Here is a 25,103-nt window from a genome sequence, read left to right as displayed (position 1 = left end):
AACGTACAGTCGTACACCCCTCAAGATTAAAATAGTTATACATGATTGATTGATGTTTCGATGAGAAACATGAATAAATTCTGTCTCATATATTAACTGCATATTTGCAAATTGAACAATCCCACTTTCCCCTTTTTTTCAGTGTAGCCTGCGTGTGACATAAGTGAAATGCACGTCTTTTTATGCAAGAGACGACCGCCCGCCTGTTACAGAACCATTCATGAAAGAGTTAGTGTCTTTCCAGGGAATAAATCCAGCCCACTTCGGTCTCGCAGCCTCTTCCTCCTCCTCTTCCTCGGTGAGGGCTGCACAGCTGGCAATTTACAGACAGTAACTAACGCTGGAAGGAGTAATTGGCTGCTTGGTGGACCACTGCCCCGCAAATTGGACCCTTGTTTGGTGGAGGAGATGAATTAGCTCAAGTTCTGGGACATTTATTCACCTTTCGTCCTTGAGGAACTTCTGAATCAGAAAGATTTAAGACCAAGCTCCCCCTCCTTTTCCACTGGAACCGTTATAACCTCCTCATACTGGGAACGTAAGGTAAGGCTATACTTGTTGTTGTAGTTTGAAATGAAGAGAATAGTGATTTTCCTGCTAAATGAACATTTTTTACAAAGTTATCATGCTGTGTTTCTATAGTTGAAAAGAACAAGGTAGCCTACATACACTATCTGGGTATTAACTAACTTCTACCTGATATATTGTATTTAAAGTATGTACTACTTTGATAACTCTGTTAGGCATCAAAGTGCTTTAAAACCCCATTTATAGTATGTATATTAGTAAAACAGACCTTCCCTTTTAGGAAGCTGAATATTGAAGAAAAATGTGAGGAATGTTGCAACAGGAAACAAAATGTGTTCTCAAGCCAAATATTGACTTGGAAAAATAGTCTGAAGTGTTTTCACAGAAATCCCTGCTGCTAGATGTCTTGTTTGGTGTACTCAAATGTGTTGGTAGAACTTTGTAATAATCATGTATCATTAGGGGTAAATATGTTTAGTTAGAATCGAAAATGAACTCCTCACACTCACAATATATGGGTTTTGGCCTGGATGCTCTGTAGCATCTGTTTTCCAGAAAATAAGTAGTGAAAGGGTGCAGTGGTTGGGTTTTTCTGATTCTTTAACAATCGGAAAAGATTACCCTATTATTATGGTGGTATTGTTTAATGTTTGTGTTTACATCCCAATGTTACAGTTGGAGATTTGGATGTGGACAAAACAGTGAAGTGGATCAGAAAAGCCAACAAAGCATTGCAGTTTCTCTTTCTAGGAAATGTTTGACCACCACGTGTTTCCATTTCGATTTTTTCCCCTTCTTTATAGTGTCTTATCCCTTATCTATAATTCAGGTTCTTACATCATCCATTGTATTCCTGTTAATGTGGATCATGCACATATCTGCTTTTTCATATAAAGTTCCACAAAGTTCCTATGAGGTCAAATACATGCTGTGACAAGGCAGTTAAATATTTTCTTTGCATCAAGGGAGCCTTTAGTCGTAGTTTGACAAAAGTTGTATGTTTGTTTTGGTGGGAATGTGTGCATTCAGTGTCTCATTAAAAGACTTTGTGATGACCAAAGTTTTCTGTATGTTATGCTGGAGAACTGCTGCTGCTGCTTGTTCATTTGAGACTTTCACAAAACCTGATCCATGAGCTCATTGGTATGGAGAGTCCCTGCTTCAGAGTGTGTGTGTGGGTGTTTGAGTGAGAGAGTTGGTTTGACTAATGCATAAGCACAATACAATCAGATACTTGGTGGCCTAATGTCATGGAGGTTTCATGTAACAAAGGCTACAAAAGCAATAATGAAATGTTTTAAATGAAAACATGAAATAATTGGTGTTTATATTCATTATGATTGTTTGGTGGGGTGGCTCAGAAGACAGACTGTCAGTATTGCAAACTTGACCACCTTTTTGTCTAATATAGCAACTAATTGAGCTAGTACTGCTACCTTCTTTCATTGGGAAAGGGTTGGCCAAACTCGGCTGGGGTTTTATATTTCAAAATCTACCCTACTCTTCATATATTTCAAGGATTACCAACCCTAGCTTTTAAAATACAGAATATTTCCTCCCCCAAATGTGGCACGACAAACATGGCTTCAGTTCAGACATTGTGGCTCAGCCTTAAAAGCCCCTGCAGACTAAAGCTTAGCGTGAACGCGTGTGTCCATCCATACTCTGTGAAATTGGACTCAGACTGCGCAGTCAGTCTCAGACATGTTTTGGAAAGGGCACCTTAAGTTTGTGGTTTCTGTACAAACACATCACACTACTGTATGTGTGTCTCTGAAGGAACAACTCCCTACTCGCTATACGCTAAGAAGAAGTGTAGCTGTCAGGGTATCAATAGCAGTCTTATGTTAGCATTCACAAACAGAGCCCTACAGGAAGGTTTAAGAGAGCAGGGTGAACATTTTGTGGGAAAAAGGTAGCTTGTTGTATCAGAAAATATGATGACTAATAACCAACAGGAAAAAAATGTCCTGAAACTGGCACGACAACCATGAATAAATCTGAACAAAAAAGCTGCTTAAAAGAGGAAAAGCTTCCAGTCAAAGGGCAGCTGTTAATATCAATAATATAAACATTCATGTAACTTTTGTGGTCAGCATGATTGTGCCTAAGCATTTTAGAATTTTCCCTGTTATTCTCCCCCATATCTGAGTCAAGTAAACACTAACCAGATGGTTTGAATCACATTTCATCAATCTTACTTTACTATGTACTGAGTGTATTTTCAGCCCCTCTTTCAGAACACTCCCGGTTTTAACTAAAGCTATTTGTATAAACGTTTCAGAGTATCATTTAGGGGGCACCAGGGCTGACCAGAGTGGGACCCAAAAGGGTATTTAGGCAAACCGGAGGGTCATTTGAAGGGCAACTAGATGGGAACTTCAGCTGTTTCCCATCTGGTATGATCAAAACTGTACGTAAAAGTCTTCCAAAATTGAACAGATTTCTCCAGGTTAAACATACATTTTAAATAGGGGGGGGGGGGCGTTTAGACATTAAGAGCTGAAAGGGGAGACTTACCGGTCTGCATACATTTTTTTATTGTCGACTTACTCTTTTCCTTTTTTTTATTTGCAGTTGTAACAATGGAGAAGTCAAGACGCAGGGAAAAGCTAGCAGTCTCCCTTCTGTTTGGGTTGTTGTTACCTTGTTGTTTGGCCCAGACCACACCATCAAACACAGCCACTCGGACCCCCACGCGGACCCCCACACCGTCTCCATCCCCGCAGACCGAACGGCTAAGGGTTAGACTGTCTGGATACCCCAGGAAACACAACGAGGGTCGGGTGGAGCTTTTTTACAAGGGAGAGTGGGGAACCATCTGTGATGACGACTTTGCGATAGCCAACGCCAATGTGCTCTGTCGCCAACTGGGCTTCGTGGAAGCCACAGGATGGACCCACAGCGCCAAATATGGCAAAGGCCAAGGTAAGAGTGACCTCAAACACCTGATGTCAAGATTCTTACTTAATACACTCTGTCATATGGTTATTTGGTGTTAAAAAGGACAGGTTTGGATATACACAGAGGACCTTTAGATAATCCACTCATATCATTTTCTGTTAGTTATATTGTACTGTGAAGAACTTTCTGCCACGAGTGCCCAGAGCACCAACATTTCAAGCAACCAAGTGTCACTTCCAGGCCTGGAATGATTACTTTCCACAGGCCTGGGAGTGTGCTGCAGTCTCACTGACAGTCTCCTGCCTGTCCAGGGAAAATCTGGCTGGACAACGTGCAGTGTAACGGGGGAGAGAGGAGCATCGACTCCTGCAAGTCTCGCGGCTGGGGCAACAGTGACTGCACTCACGATGAGGACGCCGGAGTGGTGTGCAAAGACGAGAGGATCCCCGGATTTGTGGAATCAAATGTTATTGATGTGAGTCGCTGAATTCATTTAAAAATGTTTCGTCATTTTGTAACAAAACTGTTTTTGTGGTTTATTTGGTTAAGATGCATTATTTTGTTTTGGTGTGACTTATTGTTGTCTTTTATGCCAGTGCCAAAGACAAAAATATACATTTTGTGATCACAAGCCTCATTTTGCTGCTGTAAAAATGAGGTTCATCATACAGGTTTATAATCTAATCTCCCACAGTTTATATACTGTCAGATTTAACCAGCATGAACGTAATTCAATGCCTCATTGTCACCTGTACAGTAGCTGCCACACACATGCTGTTGATTAGCTCAGCTCTTTACAATGTGTCTGAGCCTGGCAAACGTACAAAATGTAATTTTTAGCCCTCAATAAAAACATTTATAAAGGTGCAGTTTGGTGGTGTCTTGAAGTAGCATTGTTCCATCATTGCAGTCAGTTTTAAAACTCCATTAATATGGCTGACTGGTCCAAGGTGAACAAGGTTGGACCGGGGACTTGTTTTCAGACTCCTGGAAACAGCTTGAATGACTGGATAATGTGTCTCTGTTACATAGAAGGGTCTTATGAAAAAAAGTTTCATAAGAGTTAAGTGGGCAGACTTCCAGATGCAGAACCACTCCCACTCTATCCTGCCAGTTGCAGGCCCAGTCAAATGTGGCGTCCAGACTTTAATCTGTGACCACAAGCCAAATAAACCACAGCGGAAGTGACTCATTGCAAGGCTGAATCACGTTTACCACTTATGAGCTGTTTAGACCTAGAATTGTAGTCTGTAATGGCTCCACTGTTTAGTCTGTTCCTCTCATTAAAGAGTCCTATAGAGACATGCTTTTGTGTGCATGGATGTGTCAGTATGATCTTTATGATCCAGTAAGGACAATACTGTGATTTTCTAAGCATCCTTACCTCATTTAACTATCAAACATCAGTGTCCTTTTTTAACTAATCTACCTGATTTGATTTAGAAGCAAATTTGAATCTGGAATTATTTATTATTATAAAAGAAACATCTGATTGTTCTCCACTTTCTCCAAACAGGCTCAGGTGGATGAGAAACATATAGAGGAGGTGCGGCTGCGGCCTGTAGTCACCACTGCCAGAAAGAAGCTGCCCATCACGGAGGGCGTGGTGGAAGTTAAATATAAAGACGGCTGGGCGCAGATCTGCGACCTGAGATGGACGATCAAAAACACTCATGTGGTCTGCGGCATGCTGGGATTCCCGCATGAGAGGAAAGTCAACAAGAACTTCTACAAGTAAGATAATAGCTCGACTTCAACCAATAATATCTGATTCTGGTTCATGAGGTTAAAGCTGTGACTTTTTACACAGACAGCAAAGTAGGATTTGACCATTAGGTCTAAAAAATTGTGAAAGGATTGATCTAACCCTATATTTCGTAATTTAGTGGAAATAGACTGTTGCTCATCTACATGGTAACTTAAAGGTACAATTTGATATTTTGGAAATTTGAAATACACTTACTTGCTTTCTTGTTAAGATAAATAAGAATATTTGAACAACTCTTGTGTCTTTACAGTCAATTAGAAGCTACAGCTAGCAGCTTGTTAGTTTACCATTAAGATAAGAAACGCCTATAACGCGATATTTTACTCTATTTCCTGTCTTAATGCCAAGTAAAGCTAAGCTGACTTGCTGCTGGTGATGGCCTCATATTTAAAAAAAAAAAAGGATATGACAGTGGTTAAGATGCATAATTGTCATGTGCAGTTTGCCTTATATGCAAGTGCCCAAAACAAGTTTCCAGTTTATGCAAATCTTAGAGACAATAAAGTATCCTAAATCTACCTCGGGGTTAGACTCAGATGTGCATAACCCAAAATGTGGAATGACTTCATCTCAAACAAAGGGGCAGTCTAATCGTTTTTTGTACACAGCTACATTAAACTATTAGATCTTTCTTTGCTTCCATGAACCAGCAGAGGGAATTAGGCCACTTCGCTCTGATGATGTAACTTTCTCCTTCACTCGGGATGATTGCTCCAGCCTGTTTGACATTCCTGGGTTTTAGTCTGTAAAGCATAGTGGCAACAATTTAACCGAACCACAAGCAGGATTTTTAGACTTTGTTCCCTAAAGAGTGGACATTATAGGAACTTCTGTTTACTGGAACTTTCTCTACCATCTGCCAGAACTGCAGCTGAACAACAAAGCACATGATGATTGTTCTCTTCCTTTTGCCTCTGGATATACAGAAAAACACAACCTTTAGGGTTAGGGTTTGTGTCTTGGTCAGGTCACATATTTCATGTTCTTGTTTTATCACTTTAACAGGACGTGCCTGCAGAGATGGAAAAGTACAACCAAAGTGTGTTTTGTCCGTCATGTTTTACACCTGCAGGCTTTGTTTGGCACTAATAGTTAGGACTAGTTAAGACTATTAACAGGCAACACACTTTATTATCAATGAGAGATTGATACTTTTTGCATCATCATTCTCTTAAAGGTGGGGTAGGTAATTTTGGAGAAACCGGCTCGAGATCGCTAGAATTTGAAAATACACAACCGGAAAAAATCTGCCACTTCCTTATAGAGCCCCTCCTCCAACACACACGAACGCGCACATGACCAATGAGGGCACGAGATAAGTTTGTGCCTCGATGGAAGGCTGACAGGCAGGTAGGCCATCCAGTTATTTTAGCCGGGCCGGCTAAAATGATTGGTCGTGCTTTTTACAGTACTACGGCTTCCACAGGTGACATTTTTTTATGGATTTTTTGTCAAAGCACTTAAGATATTCATTGCTATCGGGATGTTAAGAGCATTCCATGGAATAGAACAAAAAGTGTATCTCGAGCCGGTTTCTCAAATTTACCTACCCCACCTTTAATTTCACTGATAAACATTATAATATACTAGTTCATATTGCCATTTTAATACAATTTTAGTTATTCGTCGTGTGATTATATCAGAAAGAAAATAGAAGAAGATTGTTTTAAAATGTTTGCCTTTTTTTATCTCTCGATCTACTAATCCTAAAATCAACAAATTGTTTCAGCTGTGAATGAAAATAATTGTTAGTTGTTAGCCCTAAAATCAGGATCTATATAACAAAGCACTATAGGTTGTTTACAATGAATATAGAAACCAATATAAAAGGTTTGCTCTCACAATATTACAATTGTATATAAATTAATGGACAGATGGGGAATATTATGTTATGTGTTATATTGCACACTTGGGCAGAAACCAAACATTAAAGGTCAGGTTACAACAATGTATATATACAAAACTATATTGACTTTAGACAAACCGGTGATATTTTAGGTGCACTTGCAGACCTCCACTTTTTCTACCAAGTTTGTTCTTCCAGTATGACTGCACACATTCCTGGCTGCCCTCCAGCTGAAGCAGTTTTATTCAGATGGTTCACAGTAGTCTGAGGGGAAATGTGTGTTTTCTCTCAAATGTGTGTGAAGGCTGAGGCTCAGGGGAATGATCCGGGGTTGGGGCGAGAGGTCACATAATGAACAGACAACAACGACTGGAAAGAAGCCAACATAAATTAACCAACAGTCAATCTGTTCTGTTGTCTGTCCTTATTTAGTCTGTTTGGGTTACATAGTCTAAAAGGGGCTGACGATGGAAAACCGACTTTTCACAATTGTTTAAAAGTCGAATCCAGGTTTAAATGTTACTGTATTCCTTGAAATGTATACAGAGACAATAATCTTTAGATAATGCATTTTTTAGGTGTAAAATACCATCTGTGTTATTCAGGTCATCCAATTTCTTTACTTCGTTAAGGCATGCTTAAAGTTTAGTAATTTGCTTGGTTGATCTGGCTTGATCAGTAGATATAATTGGGTACCATCTGCATACAAATGAAAGTTTATGGAGTCATTTCTTATATTGTTTACGAAGCATATGTACTGTATATATATTTATAGTGAACAGACTAGGACTAAATACGAGACCTTTTTCGAATCGGTCTAAGTTCTATGAGCAACTTTGGCTTGCGTGGAAGATTCATCGTTAACACACACAAAACTAAGACCCTTCAGATAAAAAGGACTTAAACCATACCCAATTTCCGCCTGCATTAAAATAAGTATTCTGAAACCAGTACCAAGTTTAATGAAATGCATTTACTCCTGGAGTTAAGGAGGATTTTCACGAGTCTTAATAGATTTTGAGGAATATTTAAGGGATTATCTTTGCCAAGAATGCACGAAGCAAGAGAGCTGGTCATATTTCTTCTCAAATACAATGAGGTAGAGAGTGCCAGCCATTAACACGTAGATACTATATTTATGAATCAGTTGTAACGGCATGAGACTCAAGACAGCCTCCGTAGTTCTGAATAGTTGAAATGGCTCTGTAATTGTGATCATACCTCGTTGACCTGAAGTCTGTAACATGATATACTGGAGACTTGTGGAATGTCAAAAATGTTATTTACCGCTGACCCTCCAGTACTTCTTACCTTAAAGACATGTGTTTGGAGCCCAGAGACAGTATGTGTGTGTGTGTGTGTGTATATATTTGCAGACTGTGTATATGTGTGTGTTTGCATGTAGTCTCACTCCTCTATGTGATGAATTTGGATGTCTCACTGTTGCAGACGTCTGAAAAAGCGAGCAGCTGAGAAGGTCTCCAGGCCAAAGGTTAATGTTTCAGCCGGTGGAAGGTACATTGTCACCGGAAAACCCACCGTCTGCAAACTGTAGTTTAGACAGTGGGTTTCCTGTAGGTAGTAGACAATAACCATTTAGCGCCTCTCTTTAGCTAGTTTCTTTTTAATATCATAGTATCATGATGTGCAGCATGTGAATAGGTTGTAGATTTTAGTGAACTTGCTTAAAGTACCGTTTGCCTTGCTTGGATGTTGAGTTTTCTCATTATTTCTATCTAATGACTGGTGTCGGTACATTTCTACAAAAAACACTTCTATTCCAACAACTGTATTGGAAAAAAGTTGAATAACCCACTAACATAGACTGTTTGTTGTTCATGATATTACCATTTAATATCATGCTTTAACTATTACACCTACCTCTAAAATCTAAAGGCAATGCCATACGCCAAACTAAATCAATGTGGTAACTTGAGGTTCACATTGGAACGATAGAAAAGCTACTATCATGGTAGCCTATTTCTTTACTAACAAACATAATGTTTCATTTCATTTCAATCTTTATTTTATCGAACAGATTAAAAAAAATAACAAATAAAAAATAACAAATGTGAAAAACAGAATACCGTATTGTTAAAATACAGTATTTATCCACATTCACGATAATATTTATATATTCAACAAAAAAAGTCTTCATATGTTATGTTAATGATCATGCTTTACATGTCATACACTACATGGCCAAAGGTATATGGACAGCTAAACAGTAAAACCATTTGGTCTACTTCCAGTTCCTCGAGGTACATAGTCAGTGAGTTACAATAGATGGCAGTTTTGAAAAACAGACAGGAATACCAGCACGGAAAGCAAAACATAAAATGACTGTTTCTCCAAACATCTACCTCTGCCTCTACTGTACTACTATAAGTGTAGTTCACTGACTTTAGAAAAGCTCTGGTTACAAACCCACTTTAAAAATCTGAACTATTCCTTTAAATATTTTCCAAAAGTATGTCGAAGATTGTCCACATACTTTGACCATGCAGTGTATATGGGTCTGTCATGATGAGACGTGTCAAAATAACTTTTTATTCCCATTTGTGTTTTTATACATATATTTTTTGAAAGGATGTGTCACCTACAACAAATCTGTGCGACTTTTGAGTATACAATTTAAAAGTATACTGAAATGTGTTAAAGACTGTATTGTAAATGTTGAAGGGGGCACATCCTTTTTGAACAGTGTCATTACATTTAACATAATTGTGCATCATGTAACCTTTTGTTACTATGATCTTTTTCACTTTGTCACCTCATTTGTCTCTTCCTAACTGTGCGGTCTAACCCGTGTTTACCTTGCAGGCAGACACCCAAAGCTAAAGCTAACTCTAAGACTAAACAGAGCAGTCCTGGCAAAAGGTAATCTTAGGATAAACAGTTTGGTCGGTAAATAACCTAAACACTTCCCGAAGCCTCACAAACAAATGTCATTTAAACTTCCCCAAAAAATGTGTAGACCCAACACCTCCAGTGCGAGCACCTGCCCTGCAATTGTGGTTGGTTTCAGAACAAAATAACAAAAAGCTTTATCCAACAAGGTGTGACTACATATTAAGCTTTTGTTTTTCCTTTTGTTCAATGTATTCATATTAATTTAGACAATATCTTTGGTAATTTGTGTGAGGATGATGTTATTCTTACTATAACATGAGCAGGTGGTGGGTGTGCATGTTTGTTCCTTTGTAGATCAGGAGCTACGTCATTCATTTATTTGTGTGGTCTTTTTAGTTATATATCTGTTTTTGTTTTTTCAGATGGTCATATTGTTAATTGTCACTGTATACTTTTAATGCTAGTAACGCATCATTTCATTTATTTAATTATTTGCATTGTCCCAAATCTAAAACATATACTAATTCGATGAATGTTTTGAGTTTGTAGTGTGGTAAAACCAGAAAAGAGACAACAATTAGTAATGTTGTTTGCTGTTAATGGAGATGCTGCTCACAGCTGAACAGAAATGATAATACATTTTGATTGGTGCTGAAGGAACAGCTTAAAAAAAAGTTAGAAAACTGAAAAGATTACTATTTTAGTGTCTCTTGCCAAAGTTTATTTAGATATTGATATTTTAGTTTATACAGCATACTATAGTGATAAGTATATAATACATAGGTCACAAATTTGGTATGGATTTCGGACACAGTACATTTTGTCAGACTTCACAGTCCCTGTCTCTGCTTCCTCCAGGCTGTATTTGGAGCGTCAGAAGAATCACTTCCACATCCACTCGGTGGCGTGTGTAGGCACAGAGATCCACCTGGCAGCCTGTCCTCTGGAGTTCAGCAAGCCCAACGCAACGTCCAGCTGCGAGGGCGGCATGCCGGCCGTTGTCAGCTGCATGCCTGGGCCGCTGTTCATTCAAAACGGCTTGAAAAAGAAACCTAAAATATCGGTAAGGCAGCTCGTTCTTCACATTTTGACTTGTCATTGTAGGATAAAACACAACTGTAACATATAACATGTGTCCCAATAAGCCATGACAGTGAGCCAGCATGCTAGTATGAGAAACCTGAAGCACCTTTGAGCCTGAAGCCAATATTTATTTATTATTTACACCTGTGCTTTTTCCGTCAAAATGTACTATGGAAGTTAACGGCAACAAATATCTTCAAGTTTTCATTTGTTTTATCAGAATCAGAATCAGAATTATTACCAATTTATCACCAGGTAGGTTGACACATACGAGGAATTTGACTTGGTGTCATGGTGCATACATAGTAAACAAAAATTAAAAAACACTGATAGAGAAGCATTTTAAGAAAACTATAATAACATAAAAAAATATAAAAAATAATAAAAGATATTGCTGCACGATGTCCCCTTTCTTTACCTTTCCAGTCTTATCTGTCCTGTCTCCACATTATATATATATATATATCTCCATTACCCAGTTATTAAATATTATTTCCCAATAATAGTCAAAGAGCCAAATGATTGCCGATGTTGGCCAGTCTGCTCATACTAATTTTAACGTGTGTACTTGTTTTCCAGAACAACGTGAGGCTGAAGGGAGGTGCCAAGCTGGGCGAGGGTCGGGTGGAGGTGCTGAAGGGCAACGAGTGGGGCACCGTGTGTGACGATCGCTGGAGCCTGCAGTCGGCCAGCGTCGTCTGCAGGGAGCTCGGCTTCGGCAGCGCCAAGGAGGCTCTCACCGGAGCCCGCATGGGACAAGGTAAGGAAAAACACTGTATGACTTAAGGACGACATCTAAACTCTCACTTAAAGGTCACCTATTATGCAAAATCCACTTTTTCATGTCTCTTCTACATCAACATGTGTCCCCTCTGTGTAAAGAGATTCTGAAAGTTTCAGGAACAAAGATTCTCTCTCTTTTTGTCCTGATCCATTTATATAAAAACCTGTCTGAAAATGAGCTGATCAGATTTTGGCCACTTTATGATGTCATAACGATTTTTTTGGCTTGTGTAACCATTAGCCAATCACCAACCAAGGTAACCCCCCCCCAGGGCTGAAACAGAGGGGATTATGGGATGCTGCAATGATCTGTTTGGTATTTGGAGCCAAACACTTCAGAGACATGTTTTGTATATATCTGAGACCTATAATATATTGATGAAAAACAGTATAATAGGGGACCTTTGAAATGACATGGAAACGGATCCTCTGATGCAGTACTCACTCGGAATAATATTCTCAAACAAAACTAAAACGTTTGGGAACCACTGATGGTTGGAGTTAAAGACTTTGTAGCTTCAGACAGAAGTCCAGTGATAAGTGGAAAGGAAGTAGTCAACCTGTGTTTGAGATGAGGCTCAAAAAATGTTGGAAAATTCAACCAAAGTGTGATTTGGCACGCCTTATGAAGAGGCAGCGCTCCATCCTGTACAAAGGTCCAAAGGTTTGCCCTGCATTCATACAGTAGATACGTTTCCATGTCAGCTTAACCTCTCAGCTCTACTAACTGAGGTTTTACTTATCCAGTGATGGTTTTTCTGCATCATTAGAAAGAAGAAGTATAATTTAAAGTGATGCAACCATGATGAGATGTTAATGACTTCAATACAAATATAACAGACACGCTTGAATATAACAAAATTGTTAAATTGTATGATATATGTAGACACATTTCCGCAAGCAAAGCCAATTCTGCGATTTGCATTAAATCCCTTTTAACTGCTGAAGTGTATAACTGTCCTCAGGTCAGTCATCAGCTGTCCATCTGCAGTCTGTCTTATCGCTCAGGTCATCTCTGACAATCTGTTCTCAAAAGGAGGGCACATTCCTGAACTGATTCCTCATTTGGAGCTTATTTTAATAAGTAAAGGAATGTTGTGCATGAAGAAAGACAAGAAACAAAGACATGAAAGAGGCTATGGAACATTTCATGTGAAAAAAAGGTGGTGAATTTTATAAATCCATCTTGTGTCTGGATAAAATTGTATTGAAAGTATTATGATAAGTATTACAATATTTGTCTTAGTGTGTGTGTTTGTCTTGAGAACATAGAGGTACAGTATGTGTAGTTTTATGTAAACTACCCGGAGATTCCACCAAAGAAGACACAAACGGTCTTTTGAAGGGCGTTTCTCGGGACCGCTGGGTGGGGATGTCTTCTTTCGTGTGTGGACATCAGGATTTCTACCACAGAGGAAGTTGGGGGAAGAGACTCTTTCAACCTTCTCTGTGCTCAGAGACCACCTGGTTGAATTAATCTGGGAAATGTTCCTTAACGTCACCTCAGAAATGTCAGAATACAATCAGCTCATGGTGCAGTGATGGAGTGAGTTTAGAGGGTGAATGTAAACCAGGGTGTCGCTGACGGGGAACATGCATGCTCAGCAGTTGTATGTAGTTTGAAAGGCATTCAAAACTGGATACCCCATAACTTCTAGTTCTTTGTGGAAACATATACAAATTAAACATTACAGCAATACAAATCTGAAAAACCTCAATTTAAAAATGCCTTTTTGTGGCTTTTTATGGTCTTTACTAAAATGCATTTAATTTTGTATCCAGGAAATTGTACATATTAAAAATGAAAGAAAATTGCTACAATGGAGTTTTTGAATCAAACTAATCTGTTACCTGTGACATTATGATTTTGTTTGGGGATTAAATGAAACAGTGAATTCACCTGCACCCAATTTTTCATAAAACTTTGAAATGTGCATGATTTTTACTTTTCCCAGTTGTACCCCATTAAAAATTACTTTATTTTGAAACACCTATTTGCTATTAATTAATATAATAGATTTTTAAATGACCTAATTCAATGAATCTTCATCTGATAGAAGTAGAATCTTAGTATACACATATCTCATATCTGAAAGTCAGGTTTTGAAAAGCATTATATGTATTGTTTACTCAAGGAGCTGTAAATATAAAAGTGGAGAGAATGGATCCAGACCATCGCTTCGCTTTGAACTTAAAACTAAATCCATAAAAAAGGTTACCATCTTTCACTTTAAAGCTGATTTCTGTCTTTCTGTACAGGAATGGGTCCGATCTACATGAACGAGGTGAAGTGTGTCGGCCAGGAGAGATCCATCTGGAACTGCCCCTTTAAAAACATCACATCGGAGGACTGTCAGCACGTGGAGGACGCGGCTGTCCGCTGCAACGTGCCCTACATGGGCGTGGAGCACTCGGTCAGAGCTGAACCTCTATACTACAACTTTCATCTTAAACTGTGCTTCAAATTTGAGGAAGAGTTAGAAAACTGATTGAATGGTTTATACTGTTATTACACTATGTATTGCATTAGAGAAAGAAAGAAATGATATAGATTACTTGTGAAAATGTATTTTTTACTTTCTTACGCCTTCATGAATGTCGCAGAGGCAAACACGTTATAATGTCTTGTCTTGCATTTCCTTTTTTTCTTGCTCTAAAATTCCTTTTGGTTTTCCCTAACTTGAGATTTTGACCAGAGAAATCTCAAATGTTTCTCACAACCAATGCTTTTTCACTGCTTTTGCAAAAAAAAATGACATTTTGTTCAATATATTCTAAACCAGGTCTGTAGCTTGAAACCCGCTCAGCTCATTTATGGTTTAGAAATGAATGAACACAAAGTATTTTTTTGGGACAGCAGCAATTTTCTTTTAACACAGAGTATTTCTGGTTGTGCAGTTTGTATTTACCCAGATCATACTCTATTCCATGTTTCCTGTGGATACACATTCAGGCTGGATTTAGCGGAATGAAAAGTCTTCCCTTTTATCTTAATGATAGTTTTCAATTCGAGTTACATGCATTTAAACCATGTTACATTTCAAATGTAAAATAACAAACCTTCCAGAGATAAAGGTAGACTTTCCATCCAGCCTGGCCCTTGTGTATCTATGCTCTGCTTCCTGGTCTCTAACCCTCGGCCCCGCACAGATCCGGCTCGCAGGAGGACGGACCCGTTACGAAGGCCGCCTGGAGGTGCTGAGCTTGGACTCTAACGGGACGCTGAGCTGGGGTCTGATCTGTGGAGAGACCTGGAACACCAGGGAGGCCATGGTGGCCTGCAGGCAGCTGGGCCTGGGCTACGCTAACCAGGGCGTGCAAGTAGGTTACTAACAGCACTAAAGCAAACCTCCTGCAGCAGAGCACAGCTGCCTTTTGGTATATTTGACATGTGCAAATATACCCAACTGAATACAGTTAGTGTTTTGCATATGTGTTCAAATATATCCAATACTTCTGTTCAGTCACATATTACCTTATATGTGTAGCATACTAAAACCTGTTATTAGAACTGGTAACACATTCAAACATAGTCCTTAAACTTAAACTATCATGCTACATTTTGGTTCACATGGTTTGAACTATCCCTTTAATGTCTGACAGTAGATTATAAGTTTCATATGGGGTAGAAGCTACTTTTCCTACATGGAAGAACACGATACTGTTGTGGTCTTTTTTATGTGGGCTGTCAAACCAGACTCACATGAAGTTTCTAATCAAACTCAAAGCTACTCACCACTCGAGCTGAAGTGGTGACCTCATCTGGAAAACACTCTCCCGCCTAGAAAATCTAACCAAAACTGCTGCTTCAATAAACATTTTCCACTGCTGGAGGACTGTATATGATGTTAGCTTGAGCCCAGACAGTTCAGAGACAGGACAGGAAGTGTGTCCCGTCACTGACTCCCAGCAGGGCCTTTCTGCAGATCCGGATAGTGGGCGGCCGGACCACGTATGAGGGCCGGGTGGAGGTTCAGGTGGGCTCCAAGTGGGGCACAGTGTGCAGCGCAGGCTGGACCACAAAGGAAGCCATGGTGGTGTGCAGGCAGCTAGGGCTCGGATACTCCATGCATGCCATCACTGTAAGTAGGACAAAGAAAGAATTAAGAGATTTGTTCTTCTGTGAAAAGTGGAACAAATGTATTCTTAACAGGATGAGATGCTGTGGTGAAAGAAGTACCCAGATCTTTTACTAAAGTCAAAGTAGCAATCCAACAGTTTAAAAACAATCGTTGTACAAAAGTTTCCATCCAAAATCCTAAGAAAAAGAACTAAATCACTTGAAGGTGGGGTTTATTCTTAATACTTCATATACTGCTGGGTATAAGGATTGATTTTAATATTTCAATATCTGCAGAACTTTTTCATCCTGCAGTGATCATAAACTGATTGTTACACTGTCATCATCCTGCAGCCATAAACGAGTCCTGAACATCTACTGTTTTCAACATCTAACTGAACTCTCTGAATGGCTCTTTCCTGATCGATGCACCGTGTTTCTCTCTGTTTGCACGTTTGTCTATCCCCATCTAAGGAGACCTGGTACTGGGACAGCAGCAATGTGACGGAGATGATAATGAGTGGCGTGAAGTGCACAGGAAACGAGATGTCTCTGAGTCAGTGTCAGCACCACAAAACATTCAGTTGCCAGAAAGCAGCGGCAAAGTTTGCAGCAGGAGTCATCTGCTCTGACAGTGAGTGACAGAAACTAAGGGAAAAACATATATAATATACATATTATATAATTGATTATCATACTTGATTCCAGATTTAAAGATTCAAAGGCTTTATTGTCATATGCACAAAAGGTACAACGTAGTTTTGGTAATGAAAATCCTAAGTCCCAGGCTTCTTTCACAATGCAACATACTATACTTAAGACACAGAAAGAATACAATTGTGACATAATGGTTCACGTAATAAACAGGAATAAGAAAAACAAGATAAAACAGAATGTAAAAGTAAATAAGGTACAGTCAAATAAATACTGTATATTGAGTAAATGTAATCCATTATAATATGAATACTCCTCCTGTGTGCAGCGGCCTCTGATCTGGTCCTGAACGCGCCGCTGGTCCAGCAGACGGTCTACATCGAGGACCGTCCTCTGCACATGCTCTACTGCGCTGCGGAGGAGGACTGCCTCTCAAAGACGGCAGCGCAGGCCAACTGGCCGTACGGTCACCGCCGCCTGCTGCGCTTCTCCTCCCAGATACACAACATCGGCCGAGCTGACTTCAAGCCCAAAGCTGGGCGACACTCCTGGGTCTGGCACGCCTGTCATGGGTAATGTTGTCTTCATTTAACAGGTCTTAGAATACACACCCATTATTGCTCTTCATCTTTTTTCATATATATATTTGATTCTCTACTTTAAAGGTAGGGTAGGTAAGTTTGAGAAACCGGCTCGAGATACACTTTTTGTTATATTCCATGGAATGCTCTTAACACCCCGATAGCAATGAATATCTTAAGTGCTTTGACAAAAAATCCATAAAAAAATGTCATCTGTGGAAGCCGTAATACTGTAAAAAGCACGACCAATCATTTTAGCCGGCCCGGCTAAAATAACTGGATGGCCTACCTGCCTGTCAGCCTTCCATCTGTGCACAAACTTATCTCGTGCCCTCATTGGTCATGTGTGCGTTCGTGTGTGTTGGAGGAGGGGCTCTGTAAGGAAGTGGCAGATTTTCTCCGGTTGTGTATTTTCAAATTCTAGCGATCTCGAGCCGGTTTCTCAAACTTACCTACCCTACCTTTAAGTATAAACATTGTTTTTGAAGGGCATGGAATCAAATTGTTTAGGAGATGCTAGTTTACGGATTTTAAATGTAGGTTTTTTTCATTTTGAAATTGTCTCTGTATTTTACAGCCACTACCACAGCATGGACATTTTCACCCACTATGATCTGCTGAGCGGAAACGGTACCAAAGTGGCCGAGGGACACAAAGCCAGCTTCTGTCTGGAGGACACAGACTGTCAGGAGGGTGAGTCTGATCAAAACAAATACAATTTTATGTTAATAGCACAATATTACAAACTACAAATGTGCCTCAATCTATGCAACATAACACTCCCTTTGTCCTTAGACGCCTTAATTCAAGATTAAGTTAATAATTTTGCCCCTCAGGTGTTTCTAAGCGCTACGAGTGCGCCAACTTTGGGAATCAGGGCATCACTGTGGGCTGCTGGGATTTGTACCGTCACGACATCGACTGCCAGTGGATCGACATCACAGACGTCAAACCTGGAAACTACATCCTGCAGGTGATCATGTTCACAAAGCAAATACCACAATAATGTTTGTGTGTCATGCACTGTTGTGTTTTAATCTCTGTGATTGTCTACCCTGTTACAAAAATGTTTTTTTATGTTACTACACAGATTGTGATTAACCCAAATTACGAAGTGGCTGAGAGCGACTTCACCAACAACTGCATGAAATGTAACTGCAAATATGACGGACATCGAATCTGGCTTCATAACTGCCACATTGGTAAGCAGTCAAAAAAAACTACCAAATTAGTAAATGTTGTAAGTGGTGCTCGATTTCGGATTATTGTTTGTTATTTTATCAATATTTCTATCGTTTATACAACTTTAATGGGCCCAGATACTTGTTATTGTTCGTCTATGTATATAATTAGTATTCAAGTAAATACATATTATTGTTGCTTTCTTCATCCCTACAGGTGATGCGTTCAGCGAGGAGGCAGAGAGGAGGTTTGAGAAATACCCCGGGCAGCTCAATAACCAGATTCCTTCAATAAATCAACAATAACTTCCCGACATATGCGCCCCAGAGTCGGGGAATAAAAACACACTTTACAGGTTTAAAAACAAAAGACAAACATTTGTATTTTCAGGTTGAAAAAACTGGATTTCCTCACATATAATTTGGAGTTATGGAAGAAGCCAACAGTATTTTCCTGCGCTGAATGTCTTTTTATATTATACTTGAATATTCAAGTTTTTTTTTTTTTTTTTCTCAGTCTAATGTGAGCTAATGCTATATTTTTTATTACAAACAATTAAGAATGTTATGAATGTTCAGAGTTACAGTATGGGTGAAGCATCTTTATAAAGATATATTTGACTAAATATTATACAAGTTAGCAGATCAACAAATAGATAAAGTACTATTTAAACAATTTTGCAAGTATAATACCAGTAATCTTGTCCACAGAACAAACCGTAACACACCTGCCTCCACACTATTTATTGCTTAAATCGGTGCTCAGGAACACTTAGCATTGTTGTCAGTTTTCCATCTGCTTTAGTCTTGATGTATTGTATTATTATTAAGTAATCTAGGGTCTGAATGTAGATGTTATCGGGCAAAAAGAAAAAAACTACACTTACCCTCAACAATGTCTGAATGTAAGTTGATGTATCACAACTGCTGCACCGAATAAAGAGGAGAGGAATACACATTGTGCTGCACCCTTTTTTTTTCAATTTATTTAAAAAATAAAATGTTGGTGGGTTCCTGGAGGTTTAGGGTTTCCGTTTTCAACACTTTTGGCCATGTTTTCTACTTTGGTTGCATATGTCCACCACTCATGACAGTTCAAACCCCAGATTATAATCAGGTTTCTCGATAAATAGGTTTTTCACAGAGGAAATTGGTTTAGTTAATAAAAACATCATAAGAAAAAATGAAAGAAATATGTTATTGAAGTGTTTTCAGTAAAACTGTCTTTTAAACAAAATATATAAAATAAGATTCTGTACATGCATTTCCTCACAAGAAGTACAACACCGAGAGGAAAGTATTACATGTGTAAACAATCTCCCTAGCTGAAGTTTTTTAATTGACTTCCTTTTTAAATAAGTCTGAAGTGGAACTATAAAGGATAGATTATTTAATTTGATTGTGAACTCAATGGCCACTTTGACACCTGTGTAGAAGTGTTCAATTGTACTTACACAGGAATAGATGTAACAGCTTTAAAAGCTGGAAAAACAAAGGTAAATAGCCTACAGGACTCTTATCATATAACATAATACAAAAATAACAATACAAGTCATTATTTCATAATTATTATTATTAGAATAACAAAGACATCAAAACTGAGCAAATAAAGGTTAATACAGGACTGTTAAAGGTGGGGTAGGTAATTTTGGAGAAACCAGCTCGAGTGTGCTAGAATTTGAAAATACACAGCCGGAAAAAATCTGCCCAAATTCTTGATTCGGTACTGGTAATGTATTTTTTTTTCATACACCAGTTTTTCAACTACTGTCACTGCCAACCAGTGTTGTCAAGTAACGAATTACATTTACTCAAGTGCTGTACTTAAAGGTGGGGTAGGTCATTTTGGAGAAACCAGCTCGAGATCGCTGGAATTTGAAAATACACAGCCGGAACAAATCTGCCACTTCCTTACAGAGCCCCTCCTCCAACACACACGAACGCGCACATGACCAACGAGGGCACGAGATAAGTTTGTGCACAGATGGAAGGCTGACAGGCAGGTAGGCCATCCAGTTATTTTAGCCGGGTCGGATATATCCAGTCTCTGATTCATCTTCTACTTAGTAATATATATCTACTATCTAATATATATCATTCCAATAACTTGTATATAAACTCGTACTGCACTATTCCACATACTCACTTTATTTTAGAACTATTTTTCTTTTTGTATTACTTTTACTATCTGTATTATTATGTTGCATTGTTGGAGAAGCCTGTGACATAAGATTTTCAACGACATAATTACTCTGTAGCTATGTTAGTTTGACAATAAAGAACCTTGAACCTTGAACCTTGATAGTGTTACGTTATTATGAGAGTGCTCTCATACTTGTTTGATTCTGAAATTGTATAAATATAAATATATACATATATGTGTGTGTGTGTGTGTGTGTGTCGGACTGGGACTAAAAATCAGCCCGGGAAACTCGACCGGCCGACCGGCCCAACTCGGTACCGCTAGTCAATTGTCAACGGGGGGGTGCTAGTGAATTGTCCGACCGGCCCACTTCGGTACCCCCTCTCTGGTCGCTACAATGAGGAAAATAAATTACGGGCCAAAAGTTTTATTTACAAGTATTAAAAGTAAGCAGAGGACACCAAACCAACTGAGACCTGTCTGTCCGCTGCATCTACGCACACACTGTACCACACACACCTACACCACAGAAAAATATCGACTCTTTGTTTGTAGCCTAGATATCTATTAAACTAAAGCAAATATAGACAGTAGGCCTGTTATACTGAGTGATATATATTATACACACTGCTCTGCTTTCTGCACGGACCTCACAGCTGTTCTCTCTGTAAACATCGCGTCGATGAAAGCAGTTAATAACATAATATCCAGGGGATGCATGCAGAGCTGTCATTGGCTGAGATCAGTCCGGCCGTGCGTCACGACTCTTTGACTGCGAGAGACGGCTGAGTTGACCGCAGTCAGCTCTGCGTCACGCGGCAGGTGCCTTCTTTCTTCTCTGCAGGATAAACGGTCATGGCTTCGGGTTTCTGTGAGGATTGCTCCAGACTTCTGGAAGAATTCAACTTCCATCTGAGGAAAGTCGGCAGAGAGTTTGAGCGGAAAATAAAAAACATCTTCAGGGAGCTGTGTGAGTGCACGTGCTTCAGTGTCTCACCTGAGAGCAGTTACCTGAGGAAGAGGAGGAGGAAGAGGAGGCTCTCTCTGAACGGTAAGAACACTTTGTCCGAGGATTGTCTTTGTTCTGGACGACAAACACACATTAGTGCTGCAATGTCCCCAAGTGCATTTACTGTAGATACTTGATATTAGATCAGATATACTTTTTTTTATCCAAATCTGGGGAACGTTTTCTTTGTTATAGCATGTAAACAGGCATTGCACACTAAATACACACATATACGATAGAAAGATATCTATATCTGTGGGGTATTTCTAGAGAACAATGTAGAAATGCACAATGTAAAAATATACAAAAGTCAGAAAACACTATAGTTATCTAACATACTCAAATCCAGCTTTGATAACACTTTATATAATTATAAAACATATCATATATATTATTCTGAAATGGACCAATCTGCAATGACTACTTTTACTGTCGCTACTTTAACTATATTTTGATGACAATACTTTTCACTTTTCTACTTGAGGAACATTTTGAATACAGGACTTTTACTGTAACAGAGTATTCCTACACTCTGGTACTGAGTAGAGTACTTCTACTTTTACTCAAGTACAAGATCTGAGTACTTCTACTTTTACACAAGTACAAGATCTGAGTACTTCTACTTTTACTCAAGTACAAGATCTGAGTACTTCTACTTTTACTCATCTACAAGATCTGTGTACTTCTACTTTTACACAAGTACAAGATCTGAGTACTTCTACTTTTACTCAAGTACAAGATCTGAGTACTTCTACTTTTACTCAAGTACAGGATCTGAGTACTTCTATTTTACTCAAGTACAGGATCTGAGTACTTCTATTTTACTCAAGTACAATATCTGAGTACTTCTACTTTTACTCAAGTACAGGATCTGAGTACTTCTACTTTTACTCAAGTACAAGATCTGAGTACTTCTACTTTTACTCAAGTACAGGATCTGAGTACTTCTACTTTACTCAAGTACAGGATCTGAGTACTTCTATTTTACTCAAGTACAAGATCTGAGTACTTCTACTTTTACTCATCTACAAGATCTGTGTACTTCTACTTTTACACAAGTACAAGATCTGAGTACTTCTACTTTTACTCAAGTACAAGATCTGAGTACTTCTACTTTTACTCAAGTACAGGATCTGAGTACTTCTATTTTACTCAAGTACAGGATCTGAGTACTTCTATTTTACTCAAGTACAATATCTGAGTACTTCTACTTTTACTCAAGTACAGGATCTGAGTACTTCTACTTTTACTCAAGTACAAGATCTGAGTACTTCTACTTTTACTCAAGTACAGGATCTGAGTACTTCTACTTTACTCAAGTACAGGATCTGAGTACTTGTCCCCCCTCTGCTTCCTATAGATGAGGAACTTCAGCTCCATGATGAGGAAAGTCTTCAGACTCTGAGCCGACTCTCAGCTTCAGAGGACATTGAGCTGCAGAAGACAGCGGCCATGTTTTATCTACAGCTCAGTCATCACTGTGAGTAAAGAATCCAAACAGATTTTTATGTTGCTTCACTATCTTCTTCTTTATAGCAATGGTTTACAGATAAGTGGAGCAGGTAATGAGACGTGTGTTTGCTCTCCTGTGCAGAGATAAGCTCTAACGGACAGCACGGTTATTATGCAAATTATCAACTGTAATTTTCTTTCTAGGGTTGGCAGATAATTCCCTGTATGTGTGGGCTTAACCTGTTAAGCCCCGAGCCTGTTTTTCAGGTTTCAGGCTCGAAAATGACATGCCCAAAACAAATGACTACAACTTAACTTCTAAAAGGGTTATATGAATAATTTATTTTATCAAAGCAAGGTTACATCTGTGAGTTGGATGTAGAAGTGTCAGAATCAATATAGATTTTTCTCAGTCAGAGTAAATTCAGATGGAACATAGCAAAAAAAGGTAAATTCTTACCTCCGCCTAAAGAAAAAACATTACTTATAGTGAAAACCACCCTTGAATGATGGGATGGTAGACTAAAAGCTTTAGGAATCCAAAGTATAACATATAATAAGTACCCTGTATCAAGATTGAGGCAAAACAAGTGAAATTTGACCTTTTTAGAGAGGTTTAGCAAAAATAAGTCCAGGCGGAATAAGCTTTGGGCACATTTGGGTACATCTGGTTCCATCAGTGCCATTTGACCTTTTTCAGGTACCAGACTATAAAAATGGTGTATTACATTGAATTATCACCATAGGTATTCATTCCATCCAAAGAAAACAAAATTAAAATTAAAAGATTCAATTAAAAAAAATAAAATTAAAAAAAAAATATTTTTTTTTAATTTAATTTGTGGAAAAAAAAGGACCCGCCGACGGGGTCTTTGGGGCTTAACAGGTTTTAAGTGCCGTTATTCACAGTACTAGTATCCCAAAAACGCTGCTTCTTCACCCACAATAACCAGTGTTTCCTGCTCTGTGTGTTTCAGTGAAGTCTCCTCTACCAGACGCATTGTTGGAGCCGGTCATGAACTTACTGCTATCATCTGACCTGGATGTTCAGAAAACCATCTCTCTGTCTTTAGTCAATCTGTTAGTGAAGAACAACGGTAAGAGATACGAAATCACAAGGTGTTTTAAAGAGTCCTCTCTACTTTAAAGAGTCCTCTCCTGCTGATGTTCAGGTGTATATCAGTATGTAGTGTCTCTACTTTAAAGAGTCCTCTCCTGCTGATGTTCAGGTGTATATCAGTATGTAGTGTCTTTACTTTAAAGAGTCCTCTCCTGCTGATGTTCAGTTGTATATCAGTATGTAGTATCTCTACTTTAAAGAGTCCTCTCCTGCTGATGTTCAGGTGTATATCAGTATGTATTGTCACTACTGTGACATGTCTGCTCTGATTGGTTAGCTGGCCGGCTCTGTTGTTATTGGTCAACATTTTAGAGATGTCCCTCTAATGGAATCATGTTTTTAATATTGCTTTTTTTTTAAATCTAATTGTTATCCACAATCACATCTTAAATTAATCCAATGAATAGGGTCATAATAACCGTGCATATACTGTAATATGGTGTCAGTGTGCAGAGCCTCTGTGGTTGAGATGGGGATGCTGGTTCCGATCCTGGATCTGATCCGGTCCGGAGACTCCAGCGCTCAGAGCCACTCCTGCGCCTGCGTCTGCCTCCTCGCCTCCTCAGGTGGGTGCAGAAGGATTTAAGGTCTTTAAATTGTTTAATAATAATTATTCTCTCGGTGTCTGGCTGTTACATATTTTTATATATATTTGTTTTTGTATTCGGGATTGTGGGAAACGGTATTTTGATCTCTCTGTCTGTACACACAAACTGAAAGATTGACAATAAAGTTCACTTTGACTTTTGAAAGTTTAACATGTATTTTCGTGCAGAGTCGAACAGAGAGACTGTCATGTTGGAGGGAGTGAAGCCTCTGCTGGCTTTAGCGAAATCCTACGACCCTCGAGAGCAGCAGGTGGCCTCCTGGGCTCTGATGCACCTCACACACTCAGGTAGGGTCACTTCCTTTAAAGGTCCCCTATTATACTGTTTTTCATCAATATATTATAGGTCTCAGATATATACAAATCATGTCTCTGAAGTGTTTGGCTCCAAACACCAAATAGATCATTGCAGCATCCCATAATCCCCTCTGTTTCAGCCCTGTTTCAAAAGTGCTGATTCTCTGTCTGTTACTTTAGATGAAAATAAGGAGCCACTCCCCACGCCCCTCTGAGAGATATTTGGGTGAAAAT

General features: G+C 39.0%; 1 protein-coding gene across 4 annotated transcripts; it reads left to right on the top strand.

Moving 5' to 3' along the window:
• Nucleotides 1-296: 296 nt before the first annotated feature.
• loxl3b (lysyl oxidase-like 3b) lies at nt 297-19,199 on the top strand. 4 transcript variants are annotated; one of them, XM_034125579.1, is made up of 17 exons: nt 297-543; nt 3,106-3,456; nt 3,744-3,907; nt 4,949-5,166; nt 8,496-8,561; nt 9,870-9,926; nt 10,758-10,962; nt 11,562-11,742; nt 14,025-14,179; nt 14,916-15,086; nt 15,692-15,847; nt 16,300-16,459; nt 16,808-17,051; nt 17,638-17,753; nt 17,897-18,033; nt 18,151-18,262; nt 18,459-19,199. In XM_034125579.1, exons 2-17 carry the CDS (start codon nt 3,114-3,116, stop codon nt 18,545-18,547), a joined length of 2,574 nt encoding a protein of 857 aa, XP_033981470.1. In that variant the 5' UTR covers nt 297-543; nt 3,106-3,113; the 3' UTR covers nt 18,548-19,199. The 4 variants fall into 4 exon arrangements, with proteins under 4 accessions (XP_033981470.1, XP_033981459.1, XP_033981463.1 ...); XM_034125568.1 differs by lacking the exon at nt 14,916-15,086; XM_034125560.1 differs by lacking the exons at nt 297-543; nt 15,692-15,847 and having other exon boundaries at nt 3,114-3,456.
• The last annotated feature ends 5,904 nt before the right edge of the window (nt 19,200-25,103 follow it).

This window comes from Trematomus bernacchii, unplaced genomic scaffold (assembly GCF_902827165.1).
Source record: "Trematomus bernacchii unplaced genomic scaffold, fTreBer1.1, whole genome shotgun sequence".
NCBI lineage: Eukaryota > Metazoa > Chordata > Actinopteri > Perciformes > Nototheniidae > Trematomus > Trematomus bernacchii.
Note: the sequence above shows the minus strand (reverse complement) of the source record. Positions and strands in the feature narration are given on the sequence as shown.